The 24,211-nt window shown below is 42.3% G+C and overlaps 1 protein-coding gene across 2 annotated transcripts in view; it reads right to left on the bottom strand.

The window, feature by feature from the left end:
- Nucleotides 1–24,211, bottom strand: part of NCAPG2 (non-SMC condensin II complex, subunit G2) — an 83,162-nt gene that overhangs the window by 12,189 nt on the left and 46,762 nt on the right. For both annotated transcript variants that reach the window (XM_011990193.1, XM_011990194.1), the window contains 14 exons: nt 19,616–19,838; nt 19,272–19,384; nt 17,258–17,431; nt 13,716–13,786; nt 12,587–12,740; nt 12,299–12,472; nt 11,381–11,497; nt 11,160–11,300; nt 10,632–10,731; nt 8,324–8,511; nt 6,883–7,023; nt 3,217–3,320; nt 2,281–2,381; nt 1,055–1,154 (listed from right to left, as the gene is read on the bottom strand). In XM_011990193.1, coding sequence (XP_011845583.1) covers nt 1,055–1,154; nt 2,281–2,381; nt 3,217–3,320; nt 6,883–7,023; nt 8,324–8,511; nt 10,632–10,731; nt 11,160–11,300; nt 11,381–11,497; nt 12,299–12,472; nt 12,587–12,740; nt 13,716–13,786; nt 17,258–17,431; nt 19,272–19,384; nt 19,616–19,838 — 1,901 coding nt within the window. The remainder of the gene's footprint in view (nt 1–1,054; nt 1,155–2,280; nt 2,382–3,216; nt 3,321–6,882; nt 7,024–8,323; nt 8,512–10,631; nt 10,732–11,159; nt 11,301–11,380; nt 11,498–12,298; nt 12,473–12,586; nt 12,741–13,715; nt 13,787–17,257; nt 17,432–19,271; nt 19,385–19,615; nt 19,839–24,211) is intronic.

The following is a 24,211-nucleotide window of genomic DNA, read 5'->3' as shown; positions in this document are numbered from 1 at the left end:
TGTTTTCAGTAGAGGTTTTACCATGTTGGCCAGGTTGGTCTCAAACTCCTAGCCTCGTGAGATCCACCCGCCTTGGCTTCCCAAAGTGCTAGGATTATAGGAATGAGTCACTGTGTCCAGCCTAATTTTTGTATTTTCAGTAGAGATGGGGTTTTACCATGTTGGCCAGGCTGGTCTTGAACTCCTGGATTACAGGCGTGAGTTACTGCGCCCAGCCTACAAACCAAACTTTCTAGTAAAGTGAGCATTAAGTGTATTGTGTCTATAGTACAAGCCGACAGTCTATAAAAAGCCACACTTTGGAAGTTTATTCACAAATTAGCAGTTTCTGATTTGGAAAACCTTTCTCCAGAGGAAGCAACTATGGAGAGTGGTTTATTTCCCAGGCAAAGGTGAATTTCCTAGTGCAGAGCTTTACAACGCTTCACCTACTTAGCTCATAAAATAGCGAGAAAAAATTATTTGTGGTTGATCTAAAAGTCAAACACAATCCAAAACAGAGCCTACAGTAAAATGCAGAGCACACCAAACAGCACACAGCAGCAGAAACACCCAGCCGGAATCAGCCCTGCGAGTACACTGGTAGCCTGCAGTCCTGCGAGTACACTGGTAGCCTGCAGGCTCTGCGCAGCAACGGGCTGGCCAGCAAGGCGGAAATTACACACATTCAGAGGCTCTGGAGGGACCGCCCATCACCATGTAGGTATTTGTCCGCGAGGTATCTATCCTTGGGAAATGCCCATGGTTTCCATAATGCAGCAACCACCAAAAATAATGTCTGATTTTAAAACCATATAAAATACGTTTGTATGCCCTCACTTTTCTACAGCAGAATTTTGCAAATGACAATTTCGTGTTGTTTTTGAAGACAGAATTAGCAAGTAAATTAAACATAAGCTAAAGGTCTTTGCCAACAGAAACGTTTTTCTCCTTACAGTCCTTAGTCTCCTAACCACCTGGTGTAAGCAGCAGAAATGAAAACACAACCTCATGCAGACCCAAAGAATAATGAGCAGTTCTAGATGATCACATCTGGTGAATATCTCTGCTTTACCTTTCAATGCTATCCTCTTCCAAAGTAATTTCCATGAATGTCTTTAGTTTTCTGTGAACAGTGGCTGCAACCTCTCTCACTTTTGAACTTTTATGTTTACCTGGAAAAATTATATTAAAAGACAGAAAAGATTTTAACATCACTACACAAAGACAAACACTCCACTACACACGTGGTACAACTTCCCTAAGCTGGGCCTCCCTATCTTCCCTTTGAGGTAACCTACATACTGACCTGCAGAATAGTAATTCTCCCTTCTAAACGGATGTTGTAAAGATCAAACAAACATTTACTGGGAAGAATAGTTCAAATGGACCTCACCCCATGAAGCCATTAGAGAAAAGATTATGTCCATGCCAGCAAACCAATCCTGTTTCAGAGTCCTTCCCCTGTTTAACCATCGCAGGTAGTTAAGGATGTATTAAGGGCAAGGCACCTGGGAGCATCCAACATCCGTCCTCAACGTCCTCCTGGTGGTGATCTCAATGCAGGGGGAGTCCCTGAGGGAAGTCTTTGCTTATGCCCAACCTGGGTCAGACTAGTCAAGGAGTATTCTTACCAATCTGCAGATATTCTGTCCATTTAGGCTTACAGGGAGAGTTTGTTTCAATAGGAGCACTCCCTAGCTACAATGTGCCATCTTTGAAAATGATTTCAACATTAGTAAAACTGAGCAAATCACACAGAAAGGTAACGGCAGTCAGCCTGCAGGGATGTTACTACATTTTATACTGAGCTAAGCATCTTATACCTATCTCCAATTATTTTTCCAGTACTCTTTGAACTGCTAGGGATATTCAGAATAGGCAAGACTAAGGCTTACGAGAAATAGTAGATAGATCAAATATAAACACCAAAATATCCATCAACCAAAATAAATTCAGATTTTAAGATACAGGTAACACATCAAATCAATAGAAATTCAATGGTGAGGCACAGAGAGGAATACTTAAATGGGTCCAGTGGCAAAAGGTGAAAATGAACAGGACCTCCACCACCGAAGAGTGAGCAAGCCGATACAAAAACAGATGCAGGGTGGGCTAAGGAGAGGAAGCCAAGTGGACAGCACTGTGTCCAGCACATGAGAAGGCAGGGAGTGGAAAGGCTGGGGGACACCTGAGCTGGCCAGGAGTAGCCGAGTGCAGGGGCTGATCCCCAGCAGCCCATGACAGCACCTGTGAGGTACACCAGCCACCTTCCAGATGACGGGGGGGAATGTAACCAACCTGCATTAATAACCAGGATAATATGCACAGCAGCCGTGAGGCACACAATGCCTTCAATATCGTCAGAGGCCACACACGCCTTTAATTCATCCAAAAATGACCTGCAAAACAATCAACAAACATCAAAATTACTGTATCGTATAGAACCTATTATAGCAAAATAAGTACCACCAAGGTTCAACCACAACCACAAACCCCAGTTTGCAGGGAACATGGGAAGCTGACTGAACTCGCCCCACGCTTTTCATGGAGAGCGTGCCAGATTGTACAGTGAGACATTAAAACCTGAGGATGCTGCTGGGAACAGGGATGCTGTGCTGAGTGAAAAAGGTTACTCTGTATACCCTCAATGCACACAGAAAAGATTTAGTATGTTGTTGAAAGATGACTCATAGCTGCTAAAGATGGTGCTTTTAAAAGTTTTCACTGAATGTATCTGCTATTAAAATTCGACAGGTACCAGACATCTGTAAAGCAACTCCCTCTGTAACCTGTTAGCCCTGCATGCACCACAGCAAACCCTGCAATTCTGATCAAGTGACATATGGACTAGAAAATGAGTAGCAGCTGCGTGTTCAACGAACATGGCACCGGTATTTAACCGTGTCAAGTGTTCTGAAAGCACACTTGGTAAGAAGTATTTTACTAAACATTAACATTCTATGTTCTCCCTTAACTGAATTTCAGTTATGAGAAGCGTAACTAACCAGAGACTATTTAGACGAATATTCTTTACAGAAAGTTAGAATTTTTCTGTGTAAGTTTAATGTAAATATTTCTAATTACTGATAAAATGGAGAGAAAATTATATGAAACATTTTTCTCATAGAAAAGAGTGTAGCTTTGAAAAACTTGAGAGTAAAAGGAATAGAACAAAAGCTGCTGAGGGTTACAGCCACAATGAGAGTTTCAGGACAGTAAAGAGAAAGTGATTACCTGACCACATTTGAAGACTTTATTATTATTCCTATTAAACACCTTGAAAATGGTGGAAGATCAGAAAGATGCTCTGGAGGAGTAAACTCTTCTGTGTCAGAAACCTAAAAAAGTTCCAAATCAGCAAGTTGTAAACAGAGACTAGGCTACTCACTTGTAAATTACCCTGCTTTGGGTTTTCTTCAACACCCAAGAAAAACTTGCCAGAAATTCAAAAGAATTATTTTTATTAACTGTTGGAATGTCTACAATAATTATGAATAATCTATTATTATAAACATAAGTGTGCTGGGCGTGGTGGTTCACACCTGTAATCCCAGCGCTCTGGAAGGCTGAGGCAAGAGGATTGCTTGAGGCCAGGAGTTCAAGATCAGGCTAGTCAACATGACAAGACCCTGCCTCTATAATAAAATTTTAAAATTAGCCAGGCATGGTGGTGCATACCTGTAGTCCCAGCTACTTGGGAGACTGAGGCAGGAGGATCACTTCAGCCCAGGAATTTGAGGCTGTAGTGAGCCATGTATCATGGCAGTCCAGCCTGGATGACAGAGATCCTGTCTCAATATGACAAAAAAAAAAAAAAAGATAAGCGAAGGTGCTTATCCAGTGAGACAAAAATAAAGAAAAACAGACATGCTACTCAATGAGCCTTTCATCAAAAAGTCTTTATCTTGTTATCGTCTACTGTAAATAATGTGCTTTTATGCTAAATAAATTTAACATTTTACTCCTGTCTAAACTGGTGTTTCTCAATCTCAGCACTACCGACCTGACCAGCTCGTTCTTTGGGGGATTGGGGGGCTGTGCTAGGTGCTGTTGGAGGCTGAGCAGTATCCCTGGCCTCTACCCACTCCATTCCAGGGGCACGTTGCCCACCCCCTCACCCAGTTGTGCCAAACAAAAATGTTCCTATACACTGTAGTGTCCCCTGCAGGGCAGAACCCCACAGTGAAGTACTGTAAGTTTAGAGCCACAAGGCCACCTGCCTGGACCTGTGCTCTTAATTATCAGCCTTGTGAGCTTCGATGAGCCTTTCACCATGGAGGAATGAATTCCACAAGCTCCTCAGAAAGTCCAGAATTCCTGCTCCAGGTGGAAACTTATGCCTTTGTTTTCCACCTGTAATAGCTGAGGCATGAATATGCCTATCCCACCCCTGTATCTCTCCACCACTGTGTTTGGCTCGATTCTTGGCTATCTTAGGAGATTTCATTTAGGGATGACTAGACAACACTGCTTTTTTTTTTTTTTAAGAGGCATAGTCTCACTCTGTTGCCCAGGCTGCAGTGCAGTGGCACAATCACAAATCATAGCTCGCTGCAGCCTTGAACTCCTGCTTCAGTCTCCCGAGCAGCCGAAACTACAGGCATGTACAACCATGCCCAGCTAATTTTTAAATATTTTTTAATAGAGGCAGGGTCTCACCATGTTGCCTAGGGTGGCCTCGAACTCCTGGCCTCAAGCCATTCTGCTGCCTAGGCCTCCCAAAGTGTTGGGATTATGGTGTGAGCTACCGTGCCTGGCCTAGACAGCACTTCCAGTAAGTCTTCCCACACTTCCTCTGCTAGTATCATAATACAAATTTGAAAATTTAAGTCAATCATCACTATATATCAAATAGCACTGTTTCTCATGAAAATATTTTACATCTTAAAGTGATTGCTGTAAATGCATTTCTTAAACAGTGAGACAAAAGACTATTGACAGATTAAAATAAAAATAACAACAGCATAAGGGATGGGAGAACACAACTGGAGATTCCTACCATGCAATAGACAAGCATAATTTCTGAAGATACTGAGACAAGTTAAACATGCATGCTGAGATCTCTAGAGAAACCACTAAAAAAAAAATTACACAAAAGATAATATAAAGTCAACAGAGATAAAATGGTGTAGTAAAAACACTTGATTCATCAAAAAAGTGACAGGAAAGAAAAAAAACCAGAAAGACTAACAGAACAGACAGACTGATAGAAAAGAAACAATTAACATTAACTTAAACCCAAACCTATCAATAAATTCATTAAAGTCAAATGGACTTAAAAAAAAAAAAAAATAGAAGGGACTATAACCACGCCAAATAGAAGTCAGAGGTTATTGGACCAGATTTTTTTAAAACCCCACCCAGGTGGGGTTTTAAAAGATATGCTATGCAAACACAAAGCACAAGAAAGCTGCTTTGGCTATGAAAATATCAAAGTAGACTTCCTGAGGAGTCAGAGCCAGAGATATTTCACAGTCATAGGAGTCAATTCATCAAAAAGAAAAAGCTCGGCAAATGGGCACAGCTATGTTCCAATAAGACTTGATTGATAAAAAACAGATGGTGAGCCAGGCATGACCCATATGCCAAACATTTTTTTAAATCATTTTTAGCTACATAGCTCTCCGGAATAAACAAATCCTAGTTTTTATTCTATTGTGTAATCTAGTAATTACTTTCCAAACCAAAATGATCTCCCTTCAAGCTTTAAGGAAGGCTTTAAATTCTATTTGATGTTTTAGAATTTAGTTAACATCTTTTTATTAGTCATGATTTTATATTACAAAATTTATGATTCATGTAAATATTAAAAATGCATATAATTCAATGACCTTCCCTGTCAGATTTTATCTTTTCATACAGAGGTCTTTTCTCTATATGAAAACGTGATTTTTTACTTTTCTTCAGAGGTGAAGAGGAAAAGAACACCCTGAATATTCCATGTGGGAAAACACCACTTTTTGTTTTGCCTTGAGTTATCATCCTGATTATATCACTCTTTAACCAAATAGGCTAATATCTTCTGTATTAATAATGATCTTCAATTCATCTACAGCTACTGGTAGGAAAATAAGGTAGTAATAATGAATAAATTGTCTGTTTAAACTGATATTAGCTACATTTTGTTTTTCTTTGAGACGGAGTCCTGCCCTGTTGCCCAGGCTGGAGTCCAACGGCATGATCTCAGCTCACTGCAACCTCCGCCTCCCGGGTTCAAGCAATTCTCCTGCCTCAGTGTCCCGAGCAGCTGGGGTTACAGGTGCGTGCCACCATGCCCGGCTAATTTTTTGTATCTTTAGTGGAGACAGGGTTTCACCATGTTGGCCAGGCTGGTTTCAAACTCCTGACCTCATGATCCACCTGCCTCGGCCTCCCAAATTGCTGGGATTACAGCCATGAGCCACTGCGCCCAGCCTAAACTGACATTAGAAGGTTGACTATCCTAGCTTAGAAATGAAAAACAGGTGGGGGAGGCTAATAATATAACATGCAAAGATATGTAAACTATTCCACAAAAGCACTCCCAGAGTAGTCTTGTATTCTACTCACCACTGATTACAACTACTTCTATCCTTTCAGGAGGGAGAATAATCTTAAGAAACTTATCAATTCATTTCAATCTCCTGAATGTAGCATAAAAGCATGTTCAAATGTAAGGACTACATTTCTGTTTTAATCAAGAGTGATAACATCCTTGGTACATGTTTCACAATAGTCACATGAGTCTAAAATACTAACTATCAAACTCTGAGGTGTAGCTGCTAGGAAAGTACACCACTCACTCAAGTTTGAAAATTCTTAAAAAATACTTTGAGAAACGTAGAGAATGTGCTGCTAGTAGAAACACCATCTTGTGTCATCAATAAGAGGCACAGCAGTTTCAGGATTAAAGCACTTCACCTTCCGTAGCTGGTGACTTATCTCAACCACAGGTCCAGCGATCAGAGTAGAAAGTACACCCCGGTGCACAGGGGTGTCCGTGTGCCAAGACTGAACAGCAGTGATGAACTCATGAAGAGGCCTCTGAACAGAATAAAGCAGCTACAAGAAAACACATACATCACTTTTAATGACTAAAAACCATGGTTTTGAAAAAAACAAAACGACACTTTAAAATAAGTATCTTACTATCCTCCCCCAGGACTCGAGGAGTCACTGATGTTGTCTGCCTGCTACCAATGCCCAAGACATTCCATTCCCAGGCTGACTCAAACCTCCCACGCACCACGGCCAGAAGATGATAGACGGAACCAAAGCCCACTGGGAACTTCCCCTAAAGCCAAGAACACCGCTCAGGAATAAGGAGGCAAAACATCAATGACATTAAAATAAGGCATCAGCTATGAGGCAACATACGCTAACTACAGCTACACAGGTTTGATGGGAAAACTAAAGGTTTTGGCACAAATTACATTACCTAAAAGATCACAGACACTTGAAACGAATTCATCAAACACAGGAACATTTCAAATTAATTCAAATTGAACTAGACTAGAAAAAGTATGGCCAACAACCTTCAATGACCTTTATCAGCAAAGGATACTGAGTCTTCAATATTTCATAAATAGCCTCCCATTTAAGCATTTTTAAAAGTCTTCATTAAAAAATAATAGTTCATTGATATTTTTAAGCTGCTACTTAGAAAAAGTAATGGCTCTCTCTGATAACAACATCATGTGGTACGAGAACTGAAACTGACATGACATTATTTTTAGGATGAAGCAAATCTGGCACACAGGTTTTTTATATGAAGTGCTTATACAATAATCTCACTTCACATCAGCTTTCAACCAGCAAAGGGAAGCCACGGGCCCCTTCAAGGTCTGTGACTCTCGTTTCCAACCTAGAGGTTAACATAGGACGGGGAGGTAACTCATGATAGAAATTAGCATTTCACCTGGCAAGATGTCTGTCACTCTACAAGTATCAAAATTCTTTTTCAAAAGAAAGGTATATTTTATTTGGAAAACTCTGTGATATAACAATTATGCACTCAGAACCTAGAGCAATCAGTCTTCTGCTTCCTGTCCTGCCGTCTGGTCAACCTGAACTCATGGGATCCTGTTCTAAGACCACTGAGTAGAATCTAACAGCTGGAGCTCCCGCCCTTCCTGCCTCCAGCCCATGCACAGGGGTCACCATCTCTCTCTCAGTGTATCCGCCACGGGGGACTCCCACGCCAACTCCATCTCTCTCAGCGCACCTCACCACCAGGGACCTCCCACACACCACTGCACGTCACCCGAGCGTGAACAGCACAGCCAGGGCTCATGCATCTGTGTGGGTGTACCCAGCCCTGAAAAGTCCATCTAGCGAACCCGTCCTGGGGAGGCCTGAGTACCCGAAGGCCTTCTTCCGGTTGCTTCCTGAAGCTCCGTGCAATACATTCCAACATTTTCTGAAATACTTTCTGGACTGTGTCCAACAGCATTGCAACTTCTTCATCTGAATCTGTTTTCTGAATCAAGGAACTTCCAGTTATCTCTTTCAGAATGTCAAGAAGTAATGAAACATAAAAAAATCCCTTCACTAGAAAGAAAATTGGAATATATCAGTTTTCTAATCACACAAGTTTGTTGAAATCATTACACATTTCTCACTTAACACATGTATACAATGATAACAAAAAAGAGATTATTACACTTTGGTATTTGGTGAGCCAATACCAAAAGCCAGGCTGATCAGGTTAACCTAAATTCTAATCAAAATAAATAAGTAAGTATGACATTTGTCCAATTTATAAAACTGATACCTTCAATAACAGTAATAGTTATTAGACTTAGTCACTAAACTAAAAATTGTGTTCCTTGCACATGTGAACACACAGAAGTTCAGCAGTGTGGCTCCCTCAACACCGGAATTAGAGAACAGTTGTTGGTTCTGTTCTATTTTTAGAGAACAGATACACCTATATAATGAAACTGGCTACACTGGAGATCTAGAATTCTATGTATAATTAGCTCCTCCAAAAAGTAAATTTTATAAATAATAAAAGTAGATTCGGTCCTCATGGGAAAGTAATTCCTAAATGATAAGTGAAGTTTAAAAAATAAATAATTTTGACTGTTTCAATCATTAAGCTTAAGTATAAAATGCTGTTTTCACAATAGAAGTGAATTATAAAGAATTAAACAGGCTGGGTATGGCGGCTCACGTCTGTAATCCCAGCACTTTGAAAGGCCAAGGTGGGCGGATCACTTGAGGTCGGGAGTTTGAGACGAGCCTGGCCAAGATGGTGAAACCTCACCTCTACTAAAAATACAAAAATTAGCTGGCCGCGGTGGTGGGTGCCTGCAATCCGAGCTACTCGGGAGGCTGAGGCATGAGAATTGCTTGAACCTAGAGGTGGAGGTTGCAGTGAGCCGAGGTCACGCCAGTGCACTCCACTCTAGCCTGGGCGACAGAGCAAGACTTGGTCTCGGAAAAAAAAAAAAAAAACATTAAACAAAAAAGCTAAAGCAAATAATATTGGTCTATTTGATATTTACTCTTAAGCTTTGGAGCTGTTAAACAAATGATGGATGATTTTGCTTATAATTAAAGATTAACTAAGACACTGCCCAGTACCCTGGCTCCAGTGTTCTCCTAGCATCTACTTTCAGTTGCAACGTCATAAAGAGAGATACACTGGGGGGATCCACACACACAGACCCCTCTAGAATCTGCCATGAAGATATTTAAGGCTATGGGAAAGAGACTACAGATGGATCCACTAGAAATTGGACTACCAACTTAATCTAATTCTCAAAACTTAATGTTGAATTTACTAAATGTTATCATTTTCAATCTCTTCTAGCAAAATAACTAGGCTTAAAGAAATGTCTACATCAAATGTTGAGGCTTTTACAGATCTCAGTAAGAATCAAATGCAACACTGGGATATTGGGATACTCACTTAAAAACCATCCAGAAACAGGTTTACACAGCAGTTGGCTACACCACAGAAGCAGTGGGGTGGGAGGCTGGCCGTTAGGGGTTAAGGAGTAGGGGTTAAGTAGTAGGGGCTAAGAGCTAGGGGCTAGGGGTCAGGGGCCAGGGACCAGGATCCCAGCTCAGCAGTACTCTTCTTTACCAGACTGTGATCAGAAGGCCAAGGAGATATGGAATGGCCCCAGGTACACTCCCCCTGGGTTGGCCCCACACCCTTTCCCATCATCATCTGATGTGACTCGAAGGCTGTCCTCTCACTCACTGTTGCCATGGGTTACCCTGTGCTAATCCTTTCCTTGGGGTAACAGCAATTTCCAGGGGTCCTGGTGGGGTACCACTTAACAACTCCTGATTCACACCCCCACCCACGAAGCACATGGCCAGAGCAGAGCCAAAAGGTGATGGTTTCCCACACAGATGCCAGGAAATAGCCACTAGCCCAATCCACAGGGAAAGTCGGCCTGGCAACGAAGCTGACCACAAGGAGAGGCAGAATCCCAAGGACCCTGTCACAAACTCTGGATGCAGTTATATCTGACCCAGAAACACTTTTGAATTTCCTGGCTGCATCACCCAAAAAAATCCCTTTTTTGGTATACACTAGGTTGCATTATAATCAGTCACTTAAAAGTGAGAGTTCTGAGTTAACACAGTAAAGGAGGGAGGGAGGGAAGGACTGGTTCTGAGTATTTATTGCTCTAAAACAGCCCTGACTGTACCTGTTTGCATGATTCCAAGACTCCGCTGTAAAAGTTGCATCTGAAACTGATGGTCACCAAGGCCTACCATAACAACATCTTTACACACAGTCAGGTAGGTCTGTAAGAGACAGACACAACTTAGCAACAAAGGCCATTTAAAAAAAGGGAGTAAATCCAGCCTCACAAAGCTTCTCCTATCCATGTGCTAGTTATCTTACAAAGCAGATTTTTACAAAGATGTTTTATAAAGGAATTTTCATAAAGATACATTAATTCTTGCTGTTTTCATAATAAATCTAGAGACATATTTTATGTAATTCCACAAACATAATTGAACAGCTGTTACATGTAATGTGTAAAATTACACTAAAAGTATGAAGTTTATGCTTTGCGAAAAGATAAACTCTAGAAAGTTAGATAAATGTTACTGTAAGTTTTTAAGAATAACACTCATGTCTAAAATTACCACTCTAAAGTAGAAAATGAAATACTGAAACATAACAAACTTGGTAAAGAGAAAGGTTTCTGTGTCTTGAGACTTCTAACCTGGATAATTTGCTGATAAATGACCGTATGAAGCTTCAGATAGTCTTCTTCTTGATCTTGAATAAAAGATAAAATTTTGCTTTCTAACCAAAAGCCAGTGTCTTCCAAAATGGACAAATACACTTTTCCTTCTGAGCAGAACTGTCCAAAAACAAGAAGATAAATCAGTAACAAAAAGATCGCTGCATATCATCCTAGCAGAGGGCCAGGAACAGGCGCACCTTGTGTTGAAGATGGATGCTCAGCCGACAGTGGAGGCCAAAGGCTCGCAGGGCAGCCGCTTCACCGAAGCCACGAGGCTTCCCACCCGGTGTCTGCAGAAGTGACTCCAAATCTGCCTGGAACAGAAAAAACCCAAGGGCCACATGCTGACTGACAAGGCATCACCACACCCCAGACAGCAAGAACAATGGGAAGCACCTGATCTCAGGCGAGCTGGAAAGACCCCCGCTCTGGAGAAGCCCAGTCTCCGAGGACTCTGTGCCTGGACGTGAGGTGCTGGGTGGCGTAGGAAAATGTACAGCCAGGTGAGCGGGCTCAGCTCACCGTCCACAGCCCCTGCCCTGCACACAGCACCACCCGTCCCCTCCCTGCCTCGTGACCAGGCCCGTCCTCCCCATCTGCCTGGCTCTGCTCTGCTGAGGCTTTGCTTCTGGTACAGTCACACTTGAGGGCAATGTAACAGGGTGTTCAGAGGGCTGGCTTCTGGAGGAGAGGAAGAGATGACGGCCTTCGTGGGACAGCTGGGAACATGATGGGTTCCCAAGAAATGTTCTCCAAACATTCCCAGAAAAAACTGCCAAGGACTGCAGGGACTGAGTGTCCACATGAAAGGGTGTGTGACATATTCCTGCAGAGGGTGTGTTCTGAGAAACTCGGGCCATCCTCCTGAGTCCTAGCGCCCTAGCAGGTGCAACAGAAATGCAAGATTTCTGAACACATGTCAACTGGGACTTGACTCCCAGCCTTGCCCCGGCCAGGCTCCATGCCTCATACCAACTGAATGAGGTGACATGATCACTCTCAGTTCTGTTGCAGCCAGAACACTTGTATAGCACTGGAAATATGAAACCTTCACATCTTGATTTGCCACCACCACTATCATAGAAGACCACTCAACTCTCAAGGCACAGAGTTACCTTTGACGTTTCAAGGGCTTTCAAAAGATGATTAAGTTTCTTCCGAGGAGCAGAGAGCAAGCACTCGCGATTCTTTGGATGAGTCAGCAGATACTCAATGTAGACCAAAGCCAATTCAGGTTTGACTGGGCGTGTGTCGTGGATCTGCACCCTACGTTTAGAAGCTGTGTTGCTCTGAAAGAAGAGAGACACTGATAATGAAAACACATGTCCCTAGAAAAGCATATCATTTCTAATACACAGTTATCCTCACTCACCTAATTTTAAAGAAGCATGATGTTAACCTACCTTGGCCTGGGCATGCTCTGTGGGCAGCCAGTTGTCCACAAGCTCCAGAATGTGCCCCACTTGCCCCCAGGAGCAGAGGCAATCCAACAAAGTGCAGTAGCTCTTGTCCACAGCGCCCTCCTCCTGGCTTCTCAGCGTGGAAATCACACCACAGCTGACAAGGTCAGATGGAAAATCAGGTCGAGTATTTCAACAGAAACTCCCCCACTTTGTCAAAAGGTGAGGAAAACCAAGAAGCTAAAATCTGACGGTGCATAAGCCCTTGTTATTATATTAGCACTTTCATGCTCTCCAAGGCGGGAATAAATACAGTTTCCCACAGTTGCTACACAGCTGCATCCCACCACAAGACCTGAGATCAGCTCTGGACGCTGAAGGAGCAGGGCACAGCAGCCACACAAAGCCCTCATCCTTCTGTTTCTGTGCCATCTGTCACATTCTAGAGCAAGAGTTTCCACTCTTGAAGAACAATTTTTGTTTAGCATCAAAATACTCCTTTTTCTTCCATAAATATGAATAAACATAATTTTTACTGAGATAATCACCAACATTGTAGAGCTCTAATAAAAAATATTATGAGACACAAATGCAAGCCACAAATGTAATTAAAAATGTTCTAGTACCCACATTTTAAAACACAAAGAAAAACAGGTGAAACTAATTTCAATAACATAATCTTATGTAATCCAATCTATCCAAAATCATTTTAACATGTAATCAATATTTCACACTCTTCTTTTTGCACCAAGGCTGACTCCATGTGTATTTTGTACTCACAGCATATCTCAGCTCAGATGGCCAAAGCCCAGGTGCTCAGGGTCACATGTGACCAACGGTGGCCTTGTGCTCCAGAACCTCCCACACCAGGTGCTAAGAATAACCCCAGACTTAAAGTGGAGTAACAGTTTCAGTTCCATATGTAGTCTCTTCTTTCATCAGTACCAACTTAGGGCCCACTGAAAATCACATCCTGATATTTTCCCCACCACAGGGAGAGGGAAGGGCAGAAGGAAGAAGCCACAATGAGCTGAAAGCTAAATGTTTTGGTCTGCTGACATGAAGTAATAACTCAGCACAACAATGGATAGGATTGCTACTTCACTACCGCACCGAAGAACAGAGCAAATACCTGAATGGAGGGACAGCAGAGGCCGGCATAAAGGACATTAGCATGAATAAAGGGATCTTGCAGCGATCATCCTAAGAGCAAAAGGAGAAAAACAAACCAAAGCACATGTGAACACTATAAATTCTGAAAGTGTCTCTACGTAAACTCTAATAACTTACTATCAAAGCTGCTCAAGAAGAACCATGGTAGTTCTTTCCATGTTCAAAGGGAAAACTTAAACCAGCCTCATGTTTGAGGGGCACAGAAAATTACTTGATAAGTGTTACAAAAGTTTTATATAACATTTTACTACTTTGCAAATATTTATTAAGCACTTGCTATGTACCCAGTGCCAATCTAGACCCTGGGAATATGCCAGTAAGCAGGATAAACAAAATCATATGCTGTCACGAATTGAATCTACTTTAAAAAACAACACTGATGAAACAAACAAACAAAAAAATTAACTCTATGCACTTGGTATCCTGAACATAAATCTCAAGAGAAGGAAACTATTCAGAGAAAATGTTATAAAACAAAATCAGAATATCTTGAGGAAGACAGTATAGTTCAATGGAAAATGCAGCAGGGCATGGTCGCTCATGCCTGTAATCCCAACCTTTTGGGAGGCTGAGGTGGGAGGACTGTGTGAGGCCAAGTTACAGGCTACAGCAAGCATTCACTCCAGCCTGGGCAACAGGGCAAGATTACATCTATTAAAAAAAAAAAAAAAATGTCCAGACACAGTCGCTCACCCGGTAATCCCAGCACTTTGGGAGGCTGAGGCGGCTGGATCACTGGAGGTTAGGAGTTTGAGACCAGCCTGGCTAACACGGTGAAACCCCGTCTCTACTGAAAATTCAAAATTAGCCGGGCATGGTGGCAGGCGCCTGTAATCCCAGCTACTCGGAAGGCTGGGGTAGGAGAATAGCCTGAACCCACGAGGCAGAGGTTGCAGTGAGCCAAGATTGCGCCACTGCACTCCAGCTTGGGCAACAAGAGTAAAACTCCATCTCAAAAAAAAAAAAAAAAAGTAAGCTTTAAGGCTACTGAGCCAAATCCAGACCCAATCAGATTCTGTAGCCCAACAGCCGACATAGCACAGAGGAGAGGAGTTAAGCTCTCAGAGTCAGTTTCTTCCTCTGCAAAACGAACACAGGACTGTTGGAAGAACCAAAGTGAACTACACCACACAGAACCACAGTATAATACTTACAGTGTCCTCAGTGCTTAGTAAACTGCAGCTATATTATTATTACTGAAACAATAAGTAAAAGGGGGTCCATCTACCCTACATCAAGAACACTCAATAAGAGATACTCTTGGCTGGGAGAATGAGGACATGGTGAATCCTAAAAAATAATAATAATTTTCCTGAAAATATATATGAAACAGAAACAGACCAAAATTAAAATTTGATTAGTAATTAATCTGCATTCACAGTGACCCCATCCTTACCCCCAACTAACAATAAGGGAAGAAAATATCTCGTTAATGTTACAAGTATACTGATAATGATGGCCAATTCTATCTGTGTGGCTCACCCATCATCTCTTTACTTAGAGAAGGAAGCAATTTTCCCTAGTGGTGGAGAGACCTCCTATAGACATACTAAGAATTAACTGAATCCCAAGACCCTCTAAGGGTTTCCAATACCCCAAGGCCACAACTGCCCTGTCCGCCAACCCACCTGGTGTCCTATATGGGCTTCTGTTCATATTCTGAAATAATGCTGGCTTCTCAGCCCCAGGTCATTATTTCAGCTTTCTTTCTTTCTTTTTTTTTTTCTTTTTTTTTAAGAGGCAGGGTCTCACTCTGTTGCCAGAGCTGGAGTGAGTGCAGTAGTATGATCATGGTTCACTGTAGTCTCAAATTCTGGGCTCAAGCAATCCTGCCTCAGCCTCCTGCATAGCTGGGACCAAAAGGCGCAGGTCATCAGGCCCAACTAATTTTTAAATTTTTGTAGAGATGAGGTCTCACTATGCTGCCCAGGCTAGTCTCAAACTCCTAGCCTAAAGCAATCCTCCTGCTTTGGCCTCGCAAACTGCTGGGATTAGACGCGTGAGCCACCACGCACAGCTAACGAGCTTTACCATTTACTGGTAAATGATGGTTGGCTGTGTCCGCACCCAAATCTCCTCCTGAATTGCAGCTCCCATAATTCCCACATGTTATGGGAGGGACCCGGTGGTTGATCACGGAATCACAGGGGTGGTTTCTCCCACACTGTTCTTATGGCAGTGAGTCTCAAGAGATCCAATGGTTCTGTAAGGGGTTTCCCTTTCTGCTTGGCTCTCATTTTCTCTACGCCACCAGGTAAGCCATGCCTTTTGCCTTCTGTCACGATTGTGAGGCCTCCCTAGCCATACGGAACTGTGAGTCCATTAAATCTCTTTTTCTTTATAAATTACCCAGTCTCAGGTATGTCTTTATCAGCAGCATGAAAACAGACTAATACAATTTGGCAACGAATACAATTTGCTTTCATGGACAGGCCATGCTTTCACGTCAGAGGCAGAATGAAGCTCAGAGCCTTGAAAGGGTTAGAAAAACTACGTGGTCCAAAGTTACATAAGTTGGTAGAAGAAGAGGCAAGAGTAACATTTAGGAAAAGAAATGTGGTTCCTAAGACCTATGATCTTTCTATATTTAAACTACACTTTCTTCAGAGTTAAGAATATATTTGCATTTTTACATGTTGTTAGTCTATTTTTAAATTTAGTTTTGAAATATAAACTTCCTTCAGAAATAAAAAGTCAAGGAATGAGACGGTCCTGCATGCAAATAGAAATCACACACAAAGAAGAGTGGTGGGGGTGGGAAGGGTTAGCTAAAGGATTCAAAATTGCAGTTAGATCAGAGGAATAAGTTCAAAAGATCTATCCTATAACATGGTGACTACAATTAATAACGATATAATATATTCTTGAAAATCACTGAGAGCAGATTTTAAGCGTTCTCCCCACAGAAATGGTAAGTACGTGAGGTGATACTGATTGGCTCCATTTGGCCAGTCCACAATGTGCACATATTTCAAAACATCATGTTGAACACAATAAAGTATACACAATTTTTGTCAATTCAAAATAAATTTTTTTAAAAAAGAAATCACACACACAACTGTTTGTCCCAACACACACAACTCAAATACTTCAGGGACATATTTGTTTACTGGGTGGCTTCAGGTACCTAAGTAAAACTGCCCACAGAACTTCAGTACTACTGTACCTCCATGTTCACAAAATTCTTTCTTAAACCCCTGCAAATCAAATTAGATTCTAAAATAATGTCACTGACAATTGGAGGCAGAAGAATCAAGTGCTTACCCAAGACATTTCTCGGGTGCTTAGGATATGGAAGCAGACAGAGACACAAGGTCTCCACCCTCAAGAGGGGCGAGAGAAAGAAACTAAACTGCAAGGTAAACACTAGTCCAACCCTCTCATTTTACAGGTAAGAAAACAGATCCAGGGAGGTAAACGTGTTTGAGAACTTTTGCTAAATTCTAAACAAACATAACCTTAATATACCTTACTTACAAGCACAGTTCAATCAAGACTTACCTTAAATACTTTCAGATACTCTGGAAGCACAGAGGCAAACTTGTTAATGGTGTAAAGTTTGGCCTCTTTATTATTTTCCATACTTCTGTCAATACTTTTCCAGAGAATCACAATGATTTCTAGTAAACCTGCCATGCACGCAACATCGTTTACTGACAGTGTTTTGTCCAGAACCTAAGATAAAAATAATTGTATTGTGAGATAATCTAATCATAACAACTACTAAAAGATAACAGCATCTCAGAATTAGAGCTCTAAAGCAGAAATGTAAAGAATATCAGTCTTACTTTCATGTCTTTTACTCTCTACTTTAGAGAATCTCCTAGGGAGGTAAACTTATTTTTGAATGCCCACCCAGGATATAAATTCCAAACTAACCCTATATCCTTTAAAGAAACAGTTATATGAAGAAAACTCCTCTAAAAATGAAAATGTATGAACTATTGTCTCCATCTAGGAACACAACACCCCATTAAAAAACATGCCTTTTCTTTCACTGTATCTTCTGCTTTATTACAAGACATCACTTTACACCACAAATCTCGAGGCAGGGGGAGGGGAATGGTAAAGCCTACCTTCCTCCAAGGTGACTGCTACTGAAACTCAGCCGCCAAAACCCAGCCTATCACATCACAGAAAGGACACAGTCTCTGGTTGGCCAACCCCACCCTACAGGCAGGCAGAACACAGCCTGAGAGGCTGGAATAATGACTGCCTATGATCGACTACCACTAGATCACAGGCTTCTTTAGTTTGTTTTTAAAAAAATAGACCTACTTACATTTTCCTGAACATATGCTGGTAGTGTGCAGTAATCACCTGAATGTTCACTTTAAACCACAAACGCACTCTAACAAATTCCTCTTCTACCCAGAGCCAGCAGTCCCACGCTGTCAACACTGCAAGCCACACACAAGTGCATTGTGGCTGCGTGCCAGTAAGTGGACATGCCCACTCACCAGCACAGACACACAGCCAGACCTGCCAACCATCCCTGCTGCGGAGGCCTGTCACGAAACTCTAACGTATACTGAGGGAAAAGCCCTGAGAGAAGAAACTCAAAACTCCACCAACACCACGAGCAGAACCAGCTCTGAAGCTCTGAACACTGGCAGCGAGGGTGCAGTGAGCCCAGGGAGGTGGCCTGCCCAATGGCTGTGAAGACAGAAGCCGCCCTCACTCTCGCTGAACTCTTCTCTCTATTCCACATCTATTTCCTGTATGTTTTTGGTAAGTTCCTACTGAACAATTTCAACCCAGCATAACTGACTAAGGGGCTGGGCTGGTGGCCCATCAAGGTGTGGTGGGAGACGGAGGAGAAAGCACCGTGGGGCACGAGCAGAGCCTGGGTGAGCCATCTGCTGCCCCTGCTAGGAAGGCCACAATGGGGTCAGACCCAGAAGCACTTGGCTCAGGACCAGCTGTTAGGGGAGAACACCAGCACTGTGCCTCAGCACAGGGCAAACTGTTTTGTGATTTTCTTTTACAGTCCAGTTTCTTAATATAGTGGGCATTGCAAAATGACCCCAAAATCTTACTTTAGATGTCCACAAGCATAGAAGTTTAGAAGCTTAAGATAATGCTTATAAGTAACAAGTGTGCCTAAGTCTTAAACATTATTTTCTTCTAATATAATTGGTTACTTTGGATTCTGAAGAAACTGTCCCTTTAATAAATTATACTTTGAAAAATATGAGAGTACCCAGAATCCAATCCAGCTATGCTACACCCAGAGTTGCATTAAAACACACAGAGACTTTTAAGGTAAGGAAAATCTGGGACAAGATGTGACTGGTAGGAATTTTTCTTCTGTATTAAGTCCTACCTGAGCTCCAAAATAAACTACAAAGGATACAAAGCAGTTCTTTCAAAAACATTATGACCTTCCAAAATAACTTGTTTAATTAACAATACTAAAGGAACAAAGAAAAAATAGGAATATTCCTAACAAAATGGCCTGTGGGAGTGATGCCATTGATGCACTATCTGCCCGGCCTGGCCCTGCTCTACTCACAGTCACGTTCTCCTTCTCCCTGCCGTCCTCTTCCTCCTCCTCCTCTGGAGGCTCTCTCACTGCCCTCTGGATACAGGCATTTAAGCAATGACGAATAACGTGAATCAGCTTTGCTGAAATGTTTAGGATAAACAAGAATTAATGGATGTGTTTCTTCTACAAAATTAACTATCTGATAGTGAAATTATAATCCCAATTAGTTAAAAGTACTACTTTAAGGGAAATTATTCAGAAATGCATTAAAGTATGAAGCTTATTAAATTGACAAATACTGAACTCTGTAATTTGTATTATGCTTTTGGGGGAAAACATAACAAGAACTGAGACACAACAGCGCTCCCTACCTATGTTGGTGCAGGCGGTGTGTTCGTGGGCGTACTGATAGAACCTCCTGGCAGCAGCGTGGTTCATCTGCACCAGGGTGACACAGCGCTCGCACCAGACCTCCTCCGGCTGATTCACAGGCAGGAAAGAATTAAAGATGAGGCTCACCAGGCGCCGAGACACAGGTCGAGAATCAGTTTCCAGACGAACCAGAATGTGCTCCATGGGGCATATTTTCCAAAACTGTGCAAAAACCACATAAGCAGAAGGAAATAATCAATTGTGCCTGTAACCCTGGAAACAGCTTAAAAAAATTTTCAAGCATAACCAAAAAAGGAAATATTTTTATATTCAAGAAAATTCACTTCAAATGACTATACCAGAATCTGTGACTTTCTGTAGAGAAATTAGAATAAATAAATCTGTATTTTAAAAGGTACTGTTATACAAGGCACCCAAGTATAAGGTTGCTGAAAGGCTTAATTAAAATTACTTAACACCATGATTAACACACGGGAAACTCTCCAATGATAGCTATGATTGTCAATTAATATTTTTTTAATTTCTTAAAGTACCTTAACTTTTGGCCCATTAATGTGAAAAGTGAGTAAAAACATATATAACGTTTTTGACGTGGACACTCCGTCTCCTATCTAAGAGGCAGAGGCATCACTCCTGAACTCCTGGGGCTGTCTGTCCCATCCAGTGACTCCTTCTCTGACATAAGCCCGCCCAGATCATCATGGACCCCCACAGCCTAGTCTCATCTCCCCCAACCCATCTCACACACAGCATCCAGACAACCTGCAAAAATCAGAACTGATCATAGTGATAGCGTCCCTCTTCTCAAAAGCACCCGAAGCACCTACAGAAAGCAAGCACCAATCGTCTGCACAAGAAATTCATGACAAAGAAAAACGCAGAACAAGACAAAGCAAAATTGAATGGCACCACATCAAGCCCTGCCTCGGGCTCCTCACCTGCATGGTGGGCAAAACCCTCGACCTTGCATTTTTCTCAAGGACCTTGCTCCAAGGACCAATCCTTCTTTCTAGTATTTTCAATTGGATCTTTCTTCTTCACATCATCCCAACTCTTAGAACAAAAACCCATGCACAAAACTCAACCTGAGGTTCCCATCTCCTGGATGCCACCTTCCCTCTCCCTTGTCAGTCGACCTGCTCCTAAGCGTGCCTGCATCCCACCTCCACCTCCAGATCCCACTTCCCAACCCCGTCGACACTGCAGTCCACCCTCACTGAAGTTGTTCTTGCCAAGGTCATGATCTCATACGGCAAATTCAAATAGACATACGTACGCCCTCAACTCAGACAAAATCTGCAGCATCCGACACTGTTATTACTACCTCCTCAAGCGCCCCTGGGATACTTCCACTCAGGCACTTCTTGGTATTTCTGAAAAAGTTACTGTAGTAAAGACAATAATCCCAAATCCCACACTGGGCAGTTTACTCACATTCTAGTGTTGGAAAGACAGAGCATTACCCCGCACAGGACAGTGGACAGGGCCAAGGTTCCCAGTTCTCACCTACAGCCACAGGGACAAGAATCTTCTGCCAAACCTGACTGAAGTCTTGGAAATTAAGGGACTGGAGACTTCTTACCTAAGAGTGAGAGGTTGTGCTGTCACGGTTTAAGAGAACAAGAGAAAAATACTAGGACTGATATTCTGACCAGAGAACAACTCTGTCCACCTCCATCCTGAACCCCTTCTGCCTGTCCCAACACACGAAAGCCTCCTGGCCACAGGCTCCAGCCCCAACAGGTGGTTACTTCTAAGAGTGAAGCATCAAGCCCTGAACACTGCACCAGCAGGAAACACCAGCAGGCCTGCAGGTGACAGTGCTGTTGGCAACCAACCTGTCTGGAAATGCCGGAGGACGTCAAGCACAGAACCAAGTGCCTGAGCCACGATTTACTGTATTTTTGCAACCACCCCCAGCATAGATATTAGTATCCCCACTTAACAGGTAAGAAGCAGGCTTAGAGCAATTAAGCACAAGATCATAGCACTTTCATCTAGTCTGCCACGCTGCCTTTCAACATCACACAAAAGCACGGATCAGAGCTGCACGGCCCACACACTGCTGTAGAAATAGAAGTAGACTCATTGGCTGGGCACAGTGGCTCCTGCCTGTAGTCCCAGCAACTCAGGAGACCAAGGCAGGAGGATCGCTTGAGGCCAGGAGTTTGAGGCCACCCTGGGCAACACAGTGAGACTCTGTCTCAAAAAAAAAAAAAATTAAAAAGAGGACGATGCATTGTAGGGAGAGTGTTGACACCTCCTGGCCCGCTGGGCTCAGCCCAGCCGCCCAGGCCTACCACAGCTAACAAAGGAAACAAAGAGAAGGTATAACTCTCATTCCTTCTAGAGCTGCATGTACAAGACCCTCCACTGGGCCAGCACGCCCATTACTGAGGTGTGCACGCCAGGCCCGGCAGCCTGATCTCATGCTGCCAGGTCGTTCCTGCCCATAGACAATGCCCTCCAGTCAGCTCCAACAGCTGCCCTCTGGCCAGTCAGACTGCCTCTTGTACGCATGTCATTCTGTAACCTTAACTTTCAAGGGAAATTAGCTTGCATGCCTGTCACAAACCTTTCCAGAGACCTCACAACCAAATGGCTCTCTGCCTTGCACTTGCAGAGCTATAAGGACTAAAATGCAAACATGATGCCTTCTTTCTCTGCTCTGACACCCAAACTCCCTGGTGGGCCAGAGACCCTGTGTCCCTCTGCCTTCCTTACCTACTACAGTTTTTTGTTTTGTTTTACTTAAGAGTTATTCTTTTATTGTTTATAAAATAATGGTACAGTGGTTTTTAAGTGCTTATCTTTTAGAGATACATTCTGAAACACAAAGAAAACAATATGATGTCTGGAATTTAGTTCAACATAGTCTGGCAGTGTGCCTGGATATGGTTTAGATAAAGCAAGACTGGACACAGCAATAATTGTTAAAGCTGGGTGATGGGTATGTCTAATTCACTGTATTAGTCTCTCTGCTTTTAGATATGTTTGAAAATCCAAAATAAAAAATTAAAACAAAAAAATTAAAAATATTCATAAAAAGTTGTTTTTCTCCAATAATTGCCTTAAAGTCTACTTTGTTTTCTGGGTTTTTTGGTCCAACTTTTATTTTAAGTTCAGGGGTACACATGCAGGATGTGCAGGTTTGTTAAATTCGTAAACGTGTGCCATGGTAGTTTGCTGCACAGATCATCCCATTACCTACATATCAAGCCCAGCATCCATTAGTGATTATTCCTGATGCTGTCCCTCCTCCTACCCTCCACCCTCCAACAGGCCCCAGTAAGTGTTGTTCCCCACCATGTGTCCATGTGTTCTCATCATTTAGCTCTCACTTATAAGTGAGAACATGTGGTATTTGGTTTTCTGTTGCTGCATTAGTTTGCTGAGGATAATAGCTTCCAGCTCCATCCATTCCCTGCAAAGAACATGATCTCGTTCCTTTTTATGGCAGTATAATATTCCATAGTATATATGTACCACATTTTCTTTATCCAGTCTATCATTGAAGGGCATTTAGATTGGTTCCATGTCTTTGCTATTGTGAATAGTGCTGCAATGAACATAGGCAAACACGTATCTTTATAATAAAATGATTTATATTCCTTTAGGTATATACCCAGTAATGGGATTGCTGGGTCAAATGGTATTTCTGTCTCTAGGTCTTTGAAGAATTGCCACACTGTCTTCCACAATGGTTGAACTAATTTACACTCCCACCAACAGTGTAAAAGCACAGAACTACAGTTTTAACAGGCTGTTTCAAAAAACGCCATCAAAATTGCAGCCAGTATTTTTATTAAAATTGACATGCTTGGCCAGATGCAGTGGCTCACGCCTATAATCCCAGCACTTTGGGAGGCCAAGGCAGATGGATCACCTGAGGTCAGGAGTTTGAGACTAGCCTGGCCAACATGGTGAAACCCCATCTCTACTAAAATTTTTTAAAAAATCGCCAGGCATGGTGGCACACACCTGTAGTCCCAGCTACTCAGGAGGCTGAGTCAAGAGAATCACTTGAACCTGGGAGGCAGAGGTTGCAGTAAGGCAAGATTGTGCCACTGCACCCCAGCCTGGGTGACAGAGCAAGACTCTGTCTCAAAAAAAAAAAAAAAAAATTTGACATGCTTACTCTACATTCTTTTAAGAGATAAGGTCTCACTATGTTGCCCAAGCTGGTCTCACACTTCTGAGTTTAAGTGATCCTCCTACCTCAGCCTCTCAAAGTGCTAGGATTACAGGCATGAGCCACCACACCTGGCTATTACTCTAAAATTTACATGAAATGCAAAGGACCTAAAGTAGCCAAAGAATTTTGAAAGAACAACAAAGCTTGAAAATGTACACTGCAAGACTTACCATAAGATCCACACAGAACAAATGGATCAACAAAACAGGACAGAGTCCAGAAAAGGACCACACATATGGTCAATGATTTTCAACAAAAGCATCAAAGTAACTCAACTGGATATGACACTGGGTGTTAATACCACATTGGTCACTCAAAATATCCTTTGTTTTCTTCTAACATAAAAAATTCACAGATCATGGCCGGGCGCGGTGGCTCA

This window comes from Mandrillus leucophaeus, unplaced genomic scaffold, assembly GCF_000951045.1.
Source record: "Mandrillus leucophaeus isolate KB7577 unplaced genomic scaffold, Mleu.le_1.0 Scaffold373, whole genome shotgun sequence".
Lineage (NCBI taxonomy): Eukaryota > Metazoa > Chordata > Mammalia > Primates > Cercopithecidae > Mandrillus > Mandrillus leucophaeus.
Note: the sequence above shows the minus strand (reverse complement) of the source record. Positions and strands in the feature narration are given on the sequence as shown.